At 54.1% G+C, this 18807-nt stretch overlaps 1 protein-coding gene across 1 annotated transcript in view; it reads left to right on the top strand.

Moving 5' to 3' along the window:
• Positions 1–1972: 1972 nt before the first annotated feature.
• Tmem132e (transmembrane protein 132E) overlaps positions 1973–18807 on the top strand; it is a 57223-nt gene continuing 40388 nt past the window's right edge. Inside the window, exon 1 of the mRNA XM_051158122.1 lies at positions 1973–2063. Coding sequence (XP_051014079.1) covers positions 1997–2063 — 67 coding nt within the window. The 5' untranslated portion in view covers positions 1973–1996. The remainder of the gene's footprint in view (positions 2064–18807) is intronic.

An 18807-nucleotide genomic window follows, 5' to 3' on the forward strand; every position in this document is an offset into this window, starting at 1 on the left:
AAAACATCTCCCGACGGGGAGCTAGCATCCTTTGAAAAGGGACATTGGCAGCGTCTGCGGTGGTGTCTACCCAAGAGAACCGCAGTCGCAGCAGCCAGCCGGCCGCACTCGGATCCCAGCACCAATCTGAATCGCTGAGAGGGAAAAAAAATTAAACTGTAAAGCCGAAGAGAACTGAACGGCGAGGCCAGCCCTGGGCCGACTCTCATTAAGGAGCCGCGCGCGCCCCCAGGCTGGGAATGCGGAATGGACACGTGGACAGACAGGGGAACCGGGGGAGGGGGGGAGTCTCCGTGGCGCGCGAGCCGTGGGCCGCGCGCTCGGGGCCCACGTGATCACGGGGAATCTGGGAGGGGAGGGAGGGAGCGAGCGCGCCAAGCTGGGCGCCAGCCCGCTACGGTCCTGGTGGGCGCTGCATGCCGGACCCGGGAGGAGGGCAGCGAGCATCAATGTGTGTGAGTGTGTGTGTCTTTCTCTCTTTCGAACCATTTACCGAGGAGCATCGTGGAGGCGGCGGCGACTGCTTCAGGCAACTGTGACTCCCCCCGCCTCTTTTTCCCTCTGCTCCTTGATTCTTCTCCCCCCACCCATCCCACGTCCAAGGAGAGCTGCCCTCCGCACCCCCTGCCGGCATCTCTCTCCTCTTCTCTCGGCCTCCTAGGCACTAGCAGCTGCCTTCCCGGCCAAGGGGCTGCGCAGGTGTGGGTGACTTAGCCCCCTGGCCGTGCTCCCGCTTCTCGCTAGCGGCAGCCAGGACTGGAGCGGCGATCCGCTCGCCCAAACTGATTCCGAAAAAGCAACAACCTATGCCCTGCCGCACCGAGGCAGGGAGCGAGCGAGCGAGTGTCCAGAGGCACGGCGGGGGTGATGGGGAAGACGAGGCGTTGGAGTCTATGAACCCCGGAAAAGTTCAAGGTTTGTGCAGGTGCCCCCGAGGGAAGACGAGGAGCGGTACGAGGAGGGGCAGGGAACACCTATACTAAAACAGCGACACCTCACTGGAGAGGAGGAAGAGGAGTAGCCCAGTGCTGCCTTGGGCTGACCACCCCCTCTCCCACCCTACAACGCTTACGGGCTGGATACTGGAGGAGATGCTCCGGGAAGAAATGGCTCGAGCTGAAGCGCCTTAGCTGGCTTTCCCGCTCCCTCGCTTCTCCAAAGCCCCATCTCCATGGGGCAGCGGGTGCCTAGAGCTCCACCCTTTCTCCAGCCATCGAGCCCCAGGCGGGCCAGGCGGCGCAGAGTCGGCCTGTGCTAGCGCAGACCTGGGTCGAGGCTGGAGAGAGAGCGCTGGAGTCCAAGACTGAGCACTGCGAAGGGACAAACATCTGGTCACCCACCTCAGGCATTCGGTCTGGGCGTCGCCTAGGGTGGTGGCGACCTGCGTCGCCTGTCTCACGCCCGCAAGGAAACTTTTCCTTCCCTGGATGGATTAAAGTTGCCTGGATTTTCTCTGTCTTTGCGAAAGAAAGCATTCGTTTGCTCCCGACCTGGGATTTTCCGGTCTGCTGCAGGGCGCTTGGAGGAGGAAGAAAGCCGCGCTGTGTAAGTGGGGTTATCACCGAAACCAAGACGAGCCGGGCTCGCGTTGGAGATCTGCACCTTCGAACAAGTACGGATCCAGGGGACGCAGCGAAGCCAGGGCCTTCGGCAAGCAGCTTTCGGGAGCCCCCGGGACGCTGGTGGCCACTGGGCCCCGGGACCGCACGTGCGGCTCCCCCCTCCCTCGCATCATAGTTCCTGCAGGGGGCACCAGCCAGGGGAGGTGGAGACTCCTCCCTCCCGGAGCTGCGCCCCTGCCGGCTCCGAGGGTGTAGTCGGTGGTGCCCGGGACGCCCCCTCCCCTCAAAGTGTCTCCGAATTGCTCTTTCCGGCTCCTGAAGCCTCAGCCGACACAGCTGGGCTCCACAGAGAGTTGGAGGCGACTGAGCCCAGCCTGAGACCAATTCTCCTTGGACCTCGGACCCCTCGGACCCCTCCCGCCCCCGCCTCGGCCATGGCCCCAGGGATGTCGAGCGGCCGCGGCGCCGCCCTGCTCTGCCTCTCCGCGCTGCTCGCCCACGGTAAGTGTCGCGGCGCAGACTCGGGGTGAAGATGCGGCGGGCGGCCCTGGAGGGGGCGCAGAGAGAATCGTAGGAAAGAGCACCCTCACCCTAGTGTTCCCCTAGACTCTCCGCCAGCGATACCAGCACGGCGTCACTGCCTGCAGCGGGAGCCCGCTGTGGGGGACCGAGGTCCCTCCAGGGGAGATTGGAGAGGAAGGGGTCGCTCCCGTGGGCTCCGAGTTAGAATTCAGGGTACAGCCCAAGACCCTGGGGGCGTGTCCGCCCACGGATATCTAGAGGGATACGAGAGATCATACAGTTCTGGGCAACCGGCCGAGGCTCCCGGTGCAACCCGAAGGGCTGGGGACTACTGGGACCCGCGGGATCGCGGCTTCTCGGCCCAGGCGGGTGCGGGGCTGCAAGGCCCGCTGCCTGGCTTCCACGGACAGGGACGCGCGCGGTCGGGGCCCCGGAGGCTTGTGAGCTGCATCTCAATGGCCGGCCGGCTAGCAGAGCAAGATGGGCGGGGGTGGGGGGTCTGGGAAGCGGGCGCGGGCCGGGCGACAGGCGGCGCGCGGAGGCAGCGGGGCCGCGCTCCGGCGTTCTGCAATCTGTTGCGTCTGCTCCCCAGGCTCGCCCCAGGCTCCGGGCTCCGCGGGAAAGGGGTGACGGGTGGAAGAGCCCGGGATGGAGCGTCCAGGCAGTGAGACCGGGGGGAGGGGGGGTGGAGAGGCGATGAAGGTTGGAGGCGGGGGGGGGGTGTCTCAGGACAGCCTCCCCTACCCGGAGTGGGAACTCAGATGCGCCAGGAGGACGCTGCGGAGGGCTTCCGCAAGCTGGAGATGCTCCAGGAGGCGAGGGGCACTGACCGAGGCGGGAGGAAGGGAGCTGGGGAAGGGGAGGGGCTGGAGGCAAGTGACCCTCTGCCGCGCCCAACGTGGAGCCAGCTGACCCCTGGACATTTCCCCAATCAGCAAAGAACCTGCTAGAGGTGGAGGACTCTGAGGCCCCACTTCCGAGGGGTGAGGCAAGGACAGAACTGGAGGCCTTTGTGGAGCGGGCCATCTGGAGGGTTTTAGAGAACCCTCTGTGTGTATGGTGGTCAGCTTTTGCTGCGCAGTCCCTAGGAGCCTGACTGAACCTACTACGAACCTACCCGAAGTCTCTAACCAGAGGCATCGCTCTCACCTCGACTAGGGTGCATTCTCAAGGTTGAAAGAGTAAGAGAGAAAGAATGGCCTCTGGGAACTGTAGGGTCCAAGCGCTTAGCTGACCACCACCCCACCCCCAGCCTCCGTGGCTGGGTTCCTCCTGATGTGGGATGAGCCATTTTGCCTTTCGCTGGGTTCGCTGGAGATTGCTAGTCTCTTGTTTCTTCACGGGAGCAATGACCAGGCAGTGTCCAGCAGAAGTAGGGTACGAAGTCCTGGCTAGGGGTGAAGCCAGACAAAGATCTTCATCCCTGGGGGGAGATTGACAGTAGGTGAGGGTGACCCAAAGCTCAGCCTAGCAGCTCAATTGCTATCCCTAGGTCTCTGCTACCCCCAATGTGTACTCTCTGGCCTGGCTATTAGAGATTTACTCTCCTTCCTGGCCTGTTCAGAGCTGTCTGCTTTTCTTTCTTTCTTTTTTCTTTCTTTTTTTTTTTTTTTTCTTATTTTAGCTGTCTGCTTTCTAAGCCCCTGTCCTAGCTAGGCGGGTCTTCTGGCTTGTCCTGCGTGCTGTGAACCTTCTCTAGAGTTCTGTGCTGTCTCTGGGTCCAGGGTGTCCAGTAGCTCTGAGCTAGCACTGTTGTTTGCATGCTCAGGCTGGAGGGGCTGACTTGTGGGTGGAAGATAGTGGAGGAGATGGACACCGTCCTATTGTCCCTACCCCTGACTCAGTTTCTAAGTCCTTCTCTGAGCTCTAAAGTCTCTTTGTCAACCTATGCCTCAGTATTACTTTTAAAACTTGAGCGTGCCCCCCCCCACCCCTGAAAAAGCAAGAGCAAAAGGAAAGAAAAACATCCTGTAAACAATGAATCAAACCTGAGCCTCAGGCCTTCAGCCTGCAGGACTTGACTGCCCAGTGGCCCCTCCTGCCAGCCCCTCCCAGTTAGAGAAAGGTACATTGGCTTACTGTCACTTAGGCCAACTCTCTGTAGGTTTTCTAGGCTGTTCTAAGATGCAGAGGGTGGGGGTGGGAGGGCCTGCAGTTTATAATGCCTGGCAGGCCACTGAGGCCGCAAGGTTCTGACCACACAGGCTGACTGGAGGCCAAGAAGCCTGGGCTTACTGTCTGACAGTGGCGCCACCGGGCAGGATGACCTTGGGTTGCCTTCCTAGTGTCATGTCCCCTCCCCTCCCCCAGACACAGCACGTGGTCTCCGGTCCATAATTTCCCTCCCCATGTTCTGCCAGGCTCAGCCCTAGGGGTAGGCAGGGTGAGGTTTCTGGCTATCTCTCTGAGCAGGAGACTAGGGGTCAAGCTAGTTGGTGGCTGAGCCTGCTGGGGAGCTGAATGTATCTGGTCTCTTACCCAGCAACCTTACTGTGGGACCAAAGACCCACTCCCCACCCTGGCATCAGGGTCCTCCCTGATCTTGGTCCAGTGTACATCATCCCCACAATGCTGCTGCCAGCCTCTCTCCTTCCTCCACGTGCCCTATGAACAACCCTGTCTCTCTTCTGAGCCTTCCGTGGGTAGCACCTTGCCTCTGGAAAGCCCTCACCCAGCCTTCACAGCAGAACTCCCATGGCACTTCCACCAGGGACCCTCTCGCATCGTGTTCCCCCCCCCCCCCCCCCCCCCCCGCTCCATGGCACTTCCACCAGGGACCCTCTCGCATCGTGTCCCCCCCCGCCCCCCGCTCCATGGCACTTCCACTAGGGACCCTCTCGCATCGTGTGTCGTCCCCACCCACCCCCCACCCCCCACCCCCGCTCCTCAAGGCCCTTTCTTGAATGGTCTACTGGCATTCTGGCTGGCTGCCTTTTGGGCCCAGTTTACAACCGGCATCCACATGCATTAAGCTCTCCCACCCGAGCCCTAGGGCTTACACACACTCTCGTGTTAGGCCCATCTCCATTGCGACATACACCCAGCTGTGGCTCAGAAGAAATTGATGGAATGAAGCCGGATCAGTAAAGTAAAGGACAGAGAGGGTAGGGAAGGAGATAGATTCAAGCTGCACATCCCAGGTGACATCAGGCCCTGGACTTAGAAGGTGACAGGCTGCCTTACAACCCCGCCTCCCAAAAGACTTTTTCCTGCAGGTTATGTCTACCATCCCTCAGGAGATTTGGGCAAGCAGTGGGCCAGGGAGAGTGGCCTGTGTTGTCTGTGGAGCTGAGCTCTGTTAATGTGTGAGGCCAGTAGGTGGGGATGTCTTCTAAACTTGGTGGCAGTAAATGAACCTTACTGGAATGCGTTCTGAAGATGGCTGGGTGCTGGGCCCCAGCTAAAGGAGAGCTCTGTGGAAGGCCAGGACAGGGACTGGGCCCTGCAAAGGCACCCAGGAGGTTGGGGTGGGCTGGAGGCTACCAAGCATTGCCTCCAGCCACCAAGATGTAGCCCAGTCACCCTGGCAGGTTCTGGCCTTGTCAGCTTCCAACACCAAAAGGGAGACCCCAGGACAGGTGAATCCAGCCCCCTCTAATGTGCCATGAATAGGAAGTAAACATTCAGGAAAGGGCCTGGACCTCATGCAGCATGTTAATGCTGGAAGTTAAACAATCCATGAAGTCTAAATGGGGCTCCTGATTTTGGTCCCAAATCCCTACACAGTTTGTACTGCCTCTGCCATCCCAACACACTCGGCCAGTCCCAAGCTAGCCCCCAGTGGGCAGCCAGCCTGACACTCAGTTCTAATTGGTCTATCCTGATACCCCTGGTCACACCCCACGGCGCAGCCAGTAGAACCCAAAGGCTGAGTCTCACTCTGCTGGACCTCCCAGCCCAGCCACAGAGCACAGATGAAGGAGCAACCCCCTCCCCGCCCTGCTCCTCCACATCTCCTTTAAAGACACTTTGTAGCCAGGCCTTTTGGGTACAGACTCACCCATCATCACCTCTCAGAAGGCTGAGACAGAAGGGAACCCCAAAGTAAGACCTGTTTGGGCCACAGGCCAACACCAGCTTAGACAATTTAGTGAGACCCTGTCTCAAAAAATAAGAGATGTCTAGGACACAGACCAATGGCACAAGGCTTGTCTATCCTGTGCAAGGCAGTGAGTTTAATCTCCTCACCGCCGCCCACCCCCCTACCCCCACCCGCCCGCCAGCTGCCCCTCACTACAGAAACAATGTTGTAAGGCACTACTCCACTTGCAGCAAATGCCAACACGTGGCTCAGTGATTGCCCTCCCCACCCCTTTGCCCCATCCCCGCAGCCATCCTCCCTTCTTCCCCACTTGAGCTCAACACAGAATTTTAATAAGAAATTAATGAGCCAGTCGTGTGTGTGTGTGTGTGTGTGTGTGTGTGTGTGTGTGTGTGTGTGTGTGTCTTTAAGAAAAGGAATGTCCTTTTCTATTTTTCCTTCTCTGTCCTTTTAGCTACAAGGCAATATGGGCATGCCTTGCCATCAACTCAGGCTGGCTGTGCTCTGCCTAGTCATGCCCATGGTTGGACCACATACCCACTGAAGCCGGTGCCAATGCTCAGCCAGCCAAATCTTGTGAATGGAGGGTGACTGGGACTTTAGAGAGAGACAGGTGAGGCCAGAGGCAAGCCAACCTTCAGGGTTGCCCGCCACCTTGGAGCCCATAAGTCACTGCCATGTCTTGCTCTTTGTCCCCTTCCGCTCCTTTTTCTTCCTTGCTATCTCTCAACACACACACACACACACACACACACACACACACACACACACACACCAGGTCCTGTTGGCTCTCAGCACCCAGCAAGATGAGTGGAAAATGGAAGCAATTACCTAGATAATTCATTGCTTGTTGCATGAATGAATGGATGAAAAAATGAATAATTTGCTGCAAAAAAAAAAAAAGAGCGAAGAGTAGAAAAGGTAATTGAAGAAACCCTTGTTGTTTTTCTTCCCCCCCCCCCCCCACTAAATTACCTAGGTAATTATCTGCCTTTAGAAAGTTCTCCTTTTTATCAAACCCAAGTCTTTCTCATTGCATTCTCACCCCCTAAACATTTTGGTCCATGGGAATAGGCAGGTAGTTTGGTCTCTTCACTCAAATAGCTGGAAAGTGGATGTACTTGCTTGTAGAGTCGGCCAGCCCATCTCTGTTTCCCTGGCCCCATCTTTGGGCCCATGGGAGAACGAATGACCATGCTTAGGGCCCTTAAGATGGATGGATGTCTCTTCAAATGTTCGGGTGCTCAGAGACATCCCCAAAGCATAAACACTGTGAGACCCTAAGTAGCAGAGACTCAAGACTTCTTCCTACTCGTCTACGCGTGAGATGGGTGATCCCACTGTGTCCCCAGGTGGCCGTTGTGTGAAGGCACTTCCTAGTGAGCGGTCCTGGCCACGCCAGATCTAAAGTCAGCCTTTCTGACTCTGTACCTGGAACGCTCACCATCATGGACAGCACTGACACAGGCTGTTAGGGCTCCCCCTCTCTCCCTCGATCTCTTAGGTGTGCCCAGTCTCTCCCGTTCCCTCTGACTACAACACTCACCTTCTCACCAACCTAGTCTTCAAGAGAGAGAGAGCACACATCCCCTCCTTCCCGCCAGAAAGCCACTGTGATTAGGGTTTCTATTGCTGTAACACCATCACCAAAAAGCAAGTTGGGAAGGACAGCGTTTGGCTTCTGCTTCCATATTATTGTTGTCCAATGCCCAAGGAAGTCAGGACAAGAACCTAAACAAGGCAGGAACCTGGAAGCAGGAACTGATGCAGAGGCCATAGAAGAGTCCTGCTTACTGGTTTGGTCCTCATACCTTTACTCAGCCTGTTCTCTTATAGTGCCCAGAACCACCTGCCAAGGGATGGCCCCACCCACAATGGGCTGAGCCTTCCCACATCAATCGCTAATTAAGAAAATGCCACCATAGGCTTGCCTGTGGAAGCAGTTTGTCAATTGAGGCTCCCTCCTCTCTGATGACTCTAGCTTGTGTCAAGTTGACCTAAAACTAGCCAGGACAGCCACCCTGATTCTCAGATAATAGAGAACTCACTAACACTGCTGCCCCGTACCGATTTGCCTCATTTGAATGGCACACTGCCTGGCTATGATTATAAATACGCCTGGGTGGCATATGACCCCTTCCCTGCCATTGCTATCCTTATGTCCCAAGAGGCACCCTGGTGCACAGTGGATATTTGATGATTGCTTAAATCAGTGCTTCTCAACCTCCCTAATGCTTCCAGTCTTGAATGAAGCCCCTCATGTTGTGGTGACCTCTCAACCATAAAATTATTTTTGTTGCTGCTTCATAACTATAATTTTGCTACTGCTATAAATCATAATGTAAGTATCTGTGTTTGTTTTCTGATGGTCTTAGACAACCCCTGTGAAAGGGTCGTTTAACACCCTTCAAAGAGGTCGTGATCCACAGATTGAAAACCGCCGGTCTAAACGAACCAGTGCACAGTGGGTATATCCACACATACGCAGACAGTGTCGCCAGCACGCAGAAGGTATTCAGTTGGCGCTAGCTGTCCTTGGGTGCAGGCAGGGAGGCAGTAGTCAGCAGTAAATACACAGGGTCATGGGGTGTGCTGAGCTAGTCAGACAAAAAGCCCTGAAGGAGACTGGGGAGTCGGAGGCGGATGCTGAGCGGTTTGTCATACCAAGGCGAGCTTCCGCTGCGTGGGGCATCATTCTGCATGAACTTAAAGGAGTGACGAAAGGAGAGCGAGTCCATCAGTAGCAACAAGCCTCCACAGAGGGAGCATGGTGAAGAGCCCCGGGTAAGCATGACCACTTGTGGTGAGAGGCCAGCAAGACTGGGGTCTCAGAGAGAGAGAGAGAGAGAGAGAGAGAGAGAGAGAGGCAGGCAGACAGACAGACAGACAGACAGACACACTATGTAGCATTATTCTCTTCCTTTCCCACACTTGAATCTTTTGGCTAATTATCTAACTTTGCAAAAGATCCTGATCCCTGGGACCTGGGCATGGCATGAACTCACTTGGCCTGATTATGTGCCGTGTTGATTTGGGGTGTGGTAGCTAAGAAATGGAGGCTTGGCCGGCATCCAGGGACCACAAAGCCTGCTATGTGTCAGTCCCTGAGCAACCTGCAGCCCTTCCATGTCACCTGCTCTGGGACCTCTCTGCCTGCCTTGTCATTGCCCTGCAAGGACTTTGGGATTGGCTTAGCCTCCCACCACCAGACCACCATTGATCGGCCCTGGTGCCCACATCTCAGCCAGAGGCTCCATTTGTCTCCCACTTTGTTTTTCCTCTGATGCCGTAGATGTTTTGGGCCTTTGTCTAATGGGAAGAAACTTCAGTTGGAAATAGGAAAAATGGTCATTTTCTCTGCTGCCAACACAGCAGAAAAATGATCTCAATTTTCTGTGGCTGTCCTCAAACAGGGGGAAAAAAACTGCCAGTAGCCAGCCCATGAGTGAAAGGACTGAAAGGGTAGGGGAGACAGGCAGTGATGGGGCTTAGCCCCCGCCCCACACACTAGGGCACTGACAGCCCATCCTGGGGTATTCTCCCTAACCTTGGCCCTTGCTGACCACACAGCTGTGTTGGGCAGCCATTGCTCTGTCTGCAGAGCATAGATATGCCCTCCAGTTGGTGTCAGGTACTGAGTCCCCTGGGGCCAACATAGGACCCTGTTCATCATTTTCCTTCCCCATCCACCCTTTCCCTGTACTCTAGCAATAATTGCCTGGCTCCACGGCCCCCTGTGTGATTCTACCCAAGTTCCTTAGCCGCTCGGTGCTTAAGCTCCTCATCTGTGAGTGATGATGATCAGAGCATCCACTTGCAGGCTTTGTGGTGACAAGTCAGTGAGTTACTGTGTGCCAGGTATTTTAGACTGCACCCAGCACAAAGCAAAGGCAAAAAAAAAAAAAAGAAAGAAAGAAAGAAAGAAAAAAAGAAAAGAAAGAAATGACGGTTGTCAATGTTGTCATTACTAATGTTATTAGTGTGTGCCAGGCGCCGTGTTGAGTGTGAGGATGAAGTGACCTGTCCCTGCTAATCTGTTCTTAAAGAGGTCTCTAATGTGATGTCCTGGGGAGAGGAGACTTGTCTGCAGAGATGATGACCCAACAATCGGAGCCACTGTAGAAGGGACTGGGAATGGTGCAGGGAGGGAGAACTGTGTAGCTTAGATCAGGGAAGGCATTTGGGAAGAGGTGACTCAGGAGCCCCCTGGTCAGGTTCCAGAGTGCTTTCCTGAAGGTGAGGCAGTCAGTATCTCCTTCAGAGAAGATAGAGAGCCGAGAGCAAGATGGCTGCTGGCCCTAGTGCTCAGTGCCTAGTGGTGAGGTGAACGGGTAAACTGAGGCTGCCTGCTGGGGTGCAGTATGGGAGTCTAAATGCCAGGCATGTGGGTGGCTGTTCCTTACCGAGCTGTTCTGCCTAGCGACCTCTCAAAAAGGTGACCCTGTGTTCCGGGAAGTGCTCGGGAACCATTGAGAGCTGTGGAAAGAGGAGATGATACTATGCAAGCTGGCTTCTTAACAACGACCAGGTCAGGGAACAAATCATAGATCTGTGTAGAGTAGAAGGCAGTTGTAGTGGAAGTGTGGGTCTTGGCATGGAAAGTGGCCATCGGCAGTTATTTCAGGCACCACCTTGGATGGTAGAAAGCCCACTTTCAGAACCAGATTGGAGGGTGAGTACTGCTTCTGGGGCTGGCCGTGCGGGACTCTGTGTCTACTACAGTGTTGGTCTGTGAATGTGCAAATGGAAAGAGGTGAGCCTGTGGCTCAAGGCTCAGGACATTGGAACTGTCAAGGCCCAGAGTTCCTGGAGGCACTTGCATTATGGACTCCTGGATGACAACACATCAGAGTCCAAGCTCAGAGACCCCACCTGCCCTCGTTGTGCAATAGAGGCCCAGCCAGCCTTATTTCATACCCCATCCATCAGCCAAAGGCAGAGACATACCTACTCAAGGTTTCTGCCACCCTGTGGCCTGCAGGAAGACCTCAGGACTCAGTCACATGGGGAAGTGTTGGGAGGATTCCACAGCACCTCGGTCTGTTCCAGCCTTTTCCACCACAGTGCAACCAGGTGGCCGGCCTGAGAGCTGGAGACTTTGGAGTATTGATCACCAGAGACTCAGTTTCCCTAACCTGCAGCATGAGAGTGTTGGAGCCATCTCTCTGGAAGCAGTTCAAACAGAGCCCTCTATGGAAACACCCAGAACAAACCTCAGGCACTTGCCACAGGGCTTACAAAACATTGGTTGTTTTCCTTCCTTCCTCCCTCCCTCCCTCCCTCCCTTCCTTCCTTCCTTCCTTCCTTCCTCCCTTCCTCCCTTCCTCTCTTCCTTCCTTCCTCCCTTCCTTGCCCAGAGCCATGCCTCTGCCTTCCAGGAAACACGTTCAACATGTGCCAAAAGCTTCCTGGAGAGCAGTTTTCTGGTGATTGGTTTTGGTTTTGTTTGTTTTGTTTTGTTTTGTTTTTTTTCTGTTTTGTTCTATTGGAACTTTTTTTTTTTAAGCCTTAATGCCGCCTAGCAACACACCGTTGGGTTTTAGGACCACAGTAGCCCTCTCAGCCCCTCCCTCCTTCCCACCCTCCCTCCTGCCCAGATCTCTGCAGCAGACCAGGTCCCCCTGCCTCTGCCTCTGCCATAGCACAAGTATGGCACTTGACTGTAGGGGACTTGACCTCCTGAGAGTTGCATCCATATATCAGGCAATTCTGAAGGTGGACAAAGAGTCACCTCTACCTCCATAGATCTAGGGTCATGCAGGTGGTTCTGCCTCAGGACCCTAGTCTCCCTGAGCCGGCAGCCTGGAAGCTCACAGGGACAACACAGGATGAGTCCCTGAAGACTCATTAAACATGTATCTGTCACTACACTTCTACAATGGAAAGAAAATCTCTTCCGTCCTCAAGGATCCATGAAGGTGGGTAGTTAGAGCAATATGCCCTGCATGGCACCTACAAATCTTGTGACAAAGGCACAAAACTACTGTTTTTAGTGGTGTCATTGGCACCAAGGAACCCTCAGGAGTTCATGTAGGTCTGTCCCAGCTGCCCTCACACCCACTCCTGCCCAGCCCCCACCTTAGCCCACCCCCTGCATTATTTTTCCTCTACAATTTTCTCCTCCCACATGTCCCCTAGTGATGGCATGGATGAGCACACATATCCTTTCAGGGCTTAGGGCCACTGACTTTATGACCCAGCAGTCATATAGCAGAAGCCATGTGTCTGGCACAAAGTAATTCTAACAATCTATTCCAACCCATCTGTCCAAAAGATGGTTGTTTCCTCATGAAAGTCCATAGAAGCATATGAGTTGACGTTTGGAATGCCCGCGCTTCCTTCTGTCAGGATCACAGCCTGAGAATCCTGACCTCCTGCTCTGCCAGCAGTGGGCTAAGTCCATTTCTGAGCCCCACCCCCACCCCCCAGGCACACCAGCTCTCACCTTGCTGGCTGGGTGTACCCAGAACCTCCTCTCCTCAGAACCACTTCCAAGGCCTACCTTTTAGGGTCCCTACTGGTCCTGAAAAGTTGCTCCTGATTCTTGGAAGTCCCCCGCCTACTTAGAGCTGGCTCTGCCTTTCCCAGTTGGGGTGATTCATGCTAGTGACGGTGACCCCCCTCAGTTAGAAGCAGCTGGACCTGGAACACCTGCACCTCACCCCCTCGTCCCCCACCACTGCCAGACTCTGGAAATCAAGGTCATATAGTCACCCTTCGGCTCCGAGTAGCCCCCTTACATCACCAGGAGAGAAAGCCAGTGTCCCTGCAGCAATTCCTAAGCCTACCGGGACTGTCCTTTCTTCCCACCCTGCCTCTGACCTCTCAGCTCTGGTCACACTGGCTTCCCAGCTGTCTTCCGTGTGCTGGGCATGATGCATTGGAGACTTGCTCTTCTGAACCCTCTGTTTGTCCTTTCACCTCCCAACGGCTTTTTAGCAGAGCAGCCCTCCCTGGCCACCACTGGCCACTCCCTCAGCTCCAGGAGTTCTCTCCCCTATGACACAGTACAGAGCGATATGTCTACTTGCTCAGAGGTTGAGCCCCCAACTGAAAAGAGGCTCCTGCCAGCAGGAAACATGTTTGTTGAGTGTTGTATCCAGCACCTGGACCAGGGCCCAGCCTGGTCTCAAGTCTATATCCTAAAGAAGGAAATAAATCGTAGGTGTGGGTCCCTCCTGTCCTTTCACTCTTCCCGCCTAGAGAGACAAACTAGTCCTTAAGTGGGGTGACAGAAGCCAGAGGTGGAGAAGTTATTCCTTCCTTCACTAGCTAATTCACACATTTGTCTGTCAAATTCTAGCTGTGTGATCTTAGAGAAATGGCTTGCTTTCTCTGTGCTTGGCAGTATGATGCTTGAGGGAGTCATTTCAATGAATGAAGAAGACAATGTGGGCTTGGAGGAAGGTTTGGCTTATGGTACATGCTTAGTAAAGGGCAGTTGGTGTTAACTTAATGCTGCTGAAGGCTTTCTCCATGCTGAGCACATAGCACACACCAGGCAGCCGCAGTCTGGCACGGGGTGAGTGTGCAAGAAGGTTCAGTAGAGTACAGTTGCTGCCAGGTGGCAGAGGTGCCCACAGAACACCTGGTCTCACCTGGGCTTTGGAGAGGTTGCTTCCTGCCATTGAAGCCACAGCTGCCAGACTCTGAGCCAAGGCACATGTTGAACCCCAGCAGTGTCATGGGCAAGGTGTGTGTGTGTGTGTGTGTGTGTGTGTGTGTGTGTGTGTGTGTGTGTGTGTGTGTTTTGTCTGAAGCCTGCTCACTGGGCTATATAGCATACTGGAAGTAGTCCAAAGGGTCAGGGTGTGTTTCAGCTCTGCATCACCCTAGGGGACACACTACTGTCCCCTGCCTTCAACCTTCTAATGTATAAAGAGACAGGGGAATCCTGGGAGTCAGCAAGCAAGTGGGAGCCAGAGGCTCCAGAAGCAGATGGTAGGTGCCCTGTGGGTATCGTAACACAGAAGGGGAAACTGAGGCCTGGAGTGACTGACTTTCTCCCTCACTATCTCACCCCCTTGGAACACAGCTGTACCTCTGGTCCCCTGCTCTATAGTAGGGTCCCATTGCCCTACAGTTCCCACCCCGAGAATCACACTCCTTCCTGCTCCAAGGCCATGCAAGTTGGTTTGCATAAAGTTATCCCTGGATCTTGCCTAAACAGCCCCTAGATGGTTTCTATAACAATGAATGAATGAATGAATGAGGAGAAGGAAAAGGAGAAAGAGATAATAATGACAGTGCCAGGTGCCTGACTCTGCCTACAATGGCTCCTTCCCACAGGGTACTGGGACTCACAGTCCTGTGGGCCTAAAGACCATAAAGCCCAAACCTTGCCTCCTCCTTCAGGCAGGAGGCAACCATCAGACAGAAGTAACTCCCACCCCTGCCCTGCCATCCCTGCTACCCCAGATCTTTTGGGGAAGTGTGCCTCCCTCATCAGTCTAGGACTCTTCTGGAGGAACTGTCCTCCTCGGCCTAGAGTCCTCCTGAGAAAAGCTGGACCCACCCATCACAGGGATTGGATTCCCTCTAGGCAAGGATTGGGTCGGGATCATTGGGGTTCCCTTATAGAGCCTGGTTTCTTCCACCGTAGCTCAGAAACAGAACAGGCTGGCTCCCAGACGGAGACCTGGGGCACTGGCTCCCTCAAGCACATGTTGGCTGCTTTGATCATCATTCTCCTTGAAAGGCTTTCCTCAGCACCTGTTGTGTGTCCAGCCTTCAAAATGAAGCTCCCCCATAAGGACCGAGAGCTGTGCTAATCTACAAGCATAAGATAAATATTTAGCAGCACATTGATACTGTGTCCACTTAGCAAAGTAATCGTCGTAGGTGCACCCCTGGGACCGATGACCTATCCAGCCAAGGGTTCATGTTTCTGTTAACTGTACCAGACATGGTTTCTATCTAGTGAAGAGGGCCGTAAACCCAGTAAGAAAGTGGTTGGTTACTTCCGCCTGCACGCACAGGTAGAATCAGAACACAGAGGTGGGCTGGCTCTACCGGCTCATGGTGGAAGCCACCCCTATGGCCTTGACTAGACTCAGTCCAGACCACCCCCATACTATCAGGACCACAGCTCTATTGTGGTCAGAGGGCAAGGGTGGGGGCCTGCAGCTCTGAGGGTGGGGCAGGTTTGGCCCACTACCTTCAGCACCTCCCCTATATGCTCACCACACTTGGCTACTATGAAGTGTCACCATTGCCCAGTATGGGAGCCAGAAACAAAGGTACCTTCTTCCTGGTAGCCCCCTGGTCGTGTAACCAGAAGTCCTTTTTCCCTGCCTGGATCAGTTTCTCTGTTTGAAATGTATTTGGATTGGGTGAAATCAGTGATTTTTCTCTGGCTGTAAGCAGGAAAATGTACACTGTACAGGATATACCACATATCATAACATTTTCATATAACTACATGCAGGTGACACAGATAAAGCCAGAGCTGGATGGAAGGAAGTGAATGGGCTTCCCAAGGTTCCATTGAGTCCCATTTTCCCCATGACCTCGTGGCAGCCTTGGAACACATTCATGGAGCCAATGACAGGCACTGCGTCCTCCTTCACGCATGCTGAGGACCCACGGGACACTGTTGTTAGGGACGTCCCCAGTCCTCCATGTCCCTTCCCTGAGACCGCACTCTGTTTTCCAATATAGAGGCGAGCCCCAGGGAGCTGGGCTGGCTTCAGCAGCCTTGGGCACTGCATAGAGTCTAGTGGGATTAGACTAGCCAAAAAGGCTTGGAGGGGCAGCAGATGGGTGCCCATGCCAGTCCTGTCCACCCACTCAGAAGGCCAACTGTTCCAGGGGCCACAGAGCCACCGTTTGTCATCTTCTTGTGCTCCCTTAGATGTGCTGAGAAGGAAGGCGGGCGAACATAGACGCAGCCTCTGCTCCTTCTCCCACTTAATTGGAACCCAATTAAGTGAATAATTGTTACAAATGTGAAATCACCATCCACAGCTTGGGGATATGGCCCGGACACAGCATGAGCTTGCAGGCCTTTCTAGAGACAGCCTCAACCTAGCACTTGGATTCCCCCCACAGTGGGGTGTGGGGATCCTCTGAGCTCCCTACTTTCCCTCTCCATTACTTGCCAGAAGACTCAGCCTCCCACCACCCCCTCCCCCACCACAGCCCGTGGCTGTTTCAGCACGGTTATCCATTCAGACTTCAGCCTCTGCTCAGATAGTCACACCCAGCGAGGCACACTTGCTCACAGGAGCCCTGCTCCCATGAGTGGCGCACACACACATAGGAAGTAAATCAAGGCAGAGATACAAGTGGCGCAGCAGAGAATAGCCCATGCAAGGGACCCAACTGAACATCAAGAGCCTCAGGCAAAAAGCTTTCTGAGGAAGAGGATGTGCTCCTCGGACTGTCTACAGTCAGTCTCCCCTTACAGAGGGAGCAAGGACAGAGGTACACGGAGAATCAGAGCGTGGAAGACAAATGGCTCACTTTAGGGAGCGTTCTAGAAGCCTGTACACTGCGAACCCCACACCCCATAGGCACTTGCTGACGTCACTCATACCTACTGCCCTCTCATCAATGGTACCATGAGGGGGTGGGGGTGGGGGCTGGGTGCAAGACTCTGCAGATAGGCTTACAGAATAGGAAGATCTCATTAGCAGCAGGCACAAAGTGGACGGCAGATCCCTTTGCAACTATGTGATGAGGGCTTGGGTTTGAACTGGCGTTGTCTTGGATCTGGGCTTGTCTGGACGCAGGAGCTGCTCAGGCAAAGGATGCTGATCTTGGCTGCACACTTGGGTCTGCCATCCAGCTTAGCATCCGAATTTGCTCCTAGGTAACTGTTGGGGTAACCCAACGCCAAAGCAAGGCTTAGAGTAGAGAACAGCTGGGGCCCAGACCAGCACTGCATAAAGCTGCTGGCATTGAGACTGTCCTAAGGAGGTTCCCTGATGCCGAGAGACCTGGTGGGCAGGGGACCTGGGAGGCTTTTAGGGTCAGGGGACAGGGCTTGTATAAGGCCTGACAAGCCATATCAGGAAGTATGCTGAAGATGGGCCTGAGCTATTAGTATGGGTGTGCACATGCTTGATGTGTGTGTGTGTGTGTGTGTGTGTGTGTGTGTGTGTGTGTGTGTGTGTAAGAGAGAGAGAGAGACAGAGATAGAGAGAGAGAAAACAGGTTCCTGCACATATGTGTATATACATGTAAAGTCCAGAGGTCTATGTTAGATGTTTTTCTCTTCCATTCCCTGCCTTAACTTTTCGAAACATGGTCTCTCACTGACATTGGGGTTCACTGATTTGGCTAGACTGGCCAGCCTCAGGGACTCTTCTGTTTTCTCCTTCCCAGTGCTGGGATTACAGGTGCTTGCCACTATGCCCAGCCTTTTATGTGGGTCTTCATATTTGCACGGTAATCACTTAACCAGCTGAGCCATCTCAGGTCTGTCCCCAGACCTATCTTTTAATGATTTGGAGGAAAGCTATTTTCATTTTCTAGCTGCTTCTTTGGCCCTCACTCGGTTCTCTGTTCTAGGTCTCAGTGCTCAAGGCAGGTTCCTGGAGCCACTGTTGGTTGAGTCTCACTGTACAAGTAAAAGGGGCTATTCACTGCGTGGATTGTGAATAACATGTTCGGTGGGCTAGCCTGGGAATGTGAGTGCTGCTACCACATGCTGAGCATTCTGGATCTGAAGACCGAAAGTCCTAAATGCTCCAAACTCAGAAATGTTTTGGAGCACAGATGTGACACCCTCAAGTGGAAAATTCCACACCCCACCTCGTTAAATAGGCCATGGTCAAAATGCAGATTCACTAGGAATATGTATAAAATAACTATCGAGCTATATATTTTAAGGGGTATATAAGACATAAATGAATTTCACGTTTATTCTTAGGTCCTATTTCTGAAATGTCTCCAACCTAAGAGTCTGAAATTCAAGACCATTCCGGCTCCAAGAAGGGTTTCCAGGCTCCACCTGCCAATATCCAATCAACTATTCATAAGCAGCCCACTTAAACATTGGGGAATCAGGCAGTGATGGTGCACACCTTTACTCCCAGCACTCGGGATGCCCAGGCAGTCAGATCTCTATGTGTTTGAGGCCAGCCCGATCTATGGAGCGAGTTCCATGTCATCCAGGGCTACCCAGAGAAACCCTGTTTGGGAAAATAAAAACGAAGCCAAACAAAAAAGTTGGAGAATCCAGGTGAAACATGAATGTGTGGGTGGGCAGGGAGTAGACAGACATTCTATTTGACCTATCCTAGCAGGAGTCCCTTGAGGGTCTTCTCTGAGGAGTTGCTTTAGCATGTGTGCCGGCAGGGGATTGGGCCAAGGGAAAGCATTCAAGAACAGGCAGAGAGGAGCTGACAGGTGTAGGGCAGGCCTGGCCCTGAGCCAACAGGGTAGGGCTGGGGATGCACAGAGCATGGGGGCTTTTCTTGAGGTCTGGAGGCAGGGGTGGTTTACAAGAAAGCAGCTCCCATAAATCAGATTCCAAGCAAGAAAGAGAAGTATGCAGCTAGAAAGACGGAACTGTGAGGCCGCGGGGGGGGGGGGGGGGGGCGCCTGTGGGAGCTGGGACACATTGGCCCTAACCTCCACATGGGCTCCCGTCGGTGTTCACTGTGGCAGAAAAAATGACCTCCAGCTTGGACCGTGGCGATCTGGTAGACAAACAGCCTGCCTACCTTCTTGAAG

Source organism: Acomys russatus, chromosome 16 (genome assembly GCF_903995435.1).
Source record: "Acomys russatus chromosome 16, mAcoRus1.1, whole genome shotgun sequence".
Taxonomy (NCBI): Eukaryota; Metazoa; Chordata; class Mammalia; order Rodentia; family Muridae; genus Acomys; species Acomys russatus.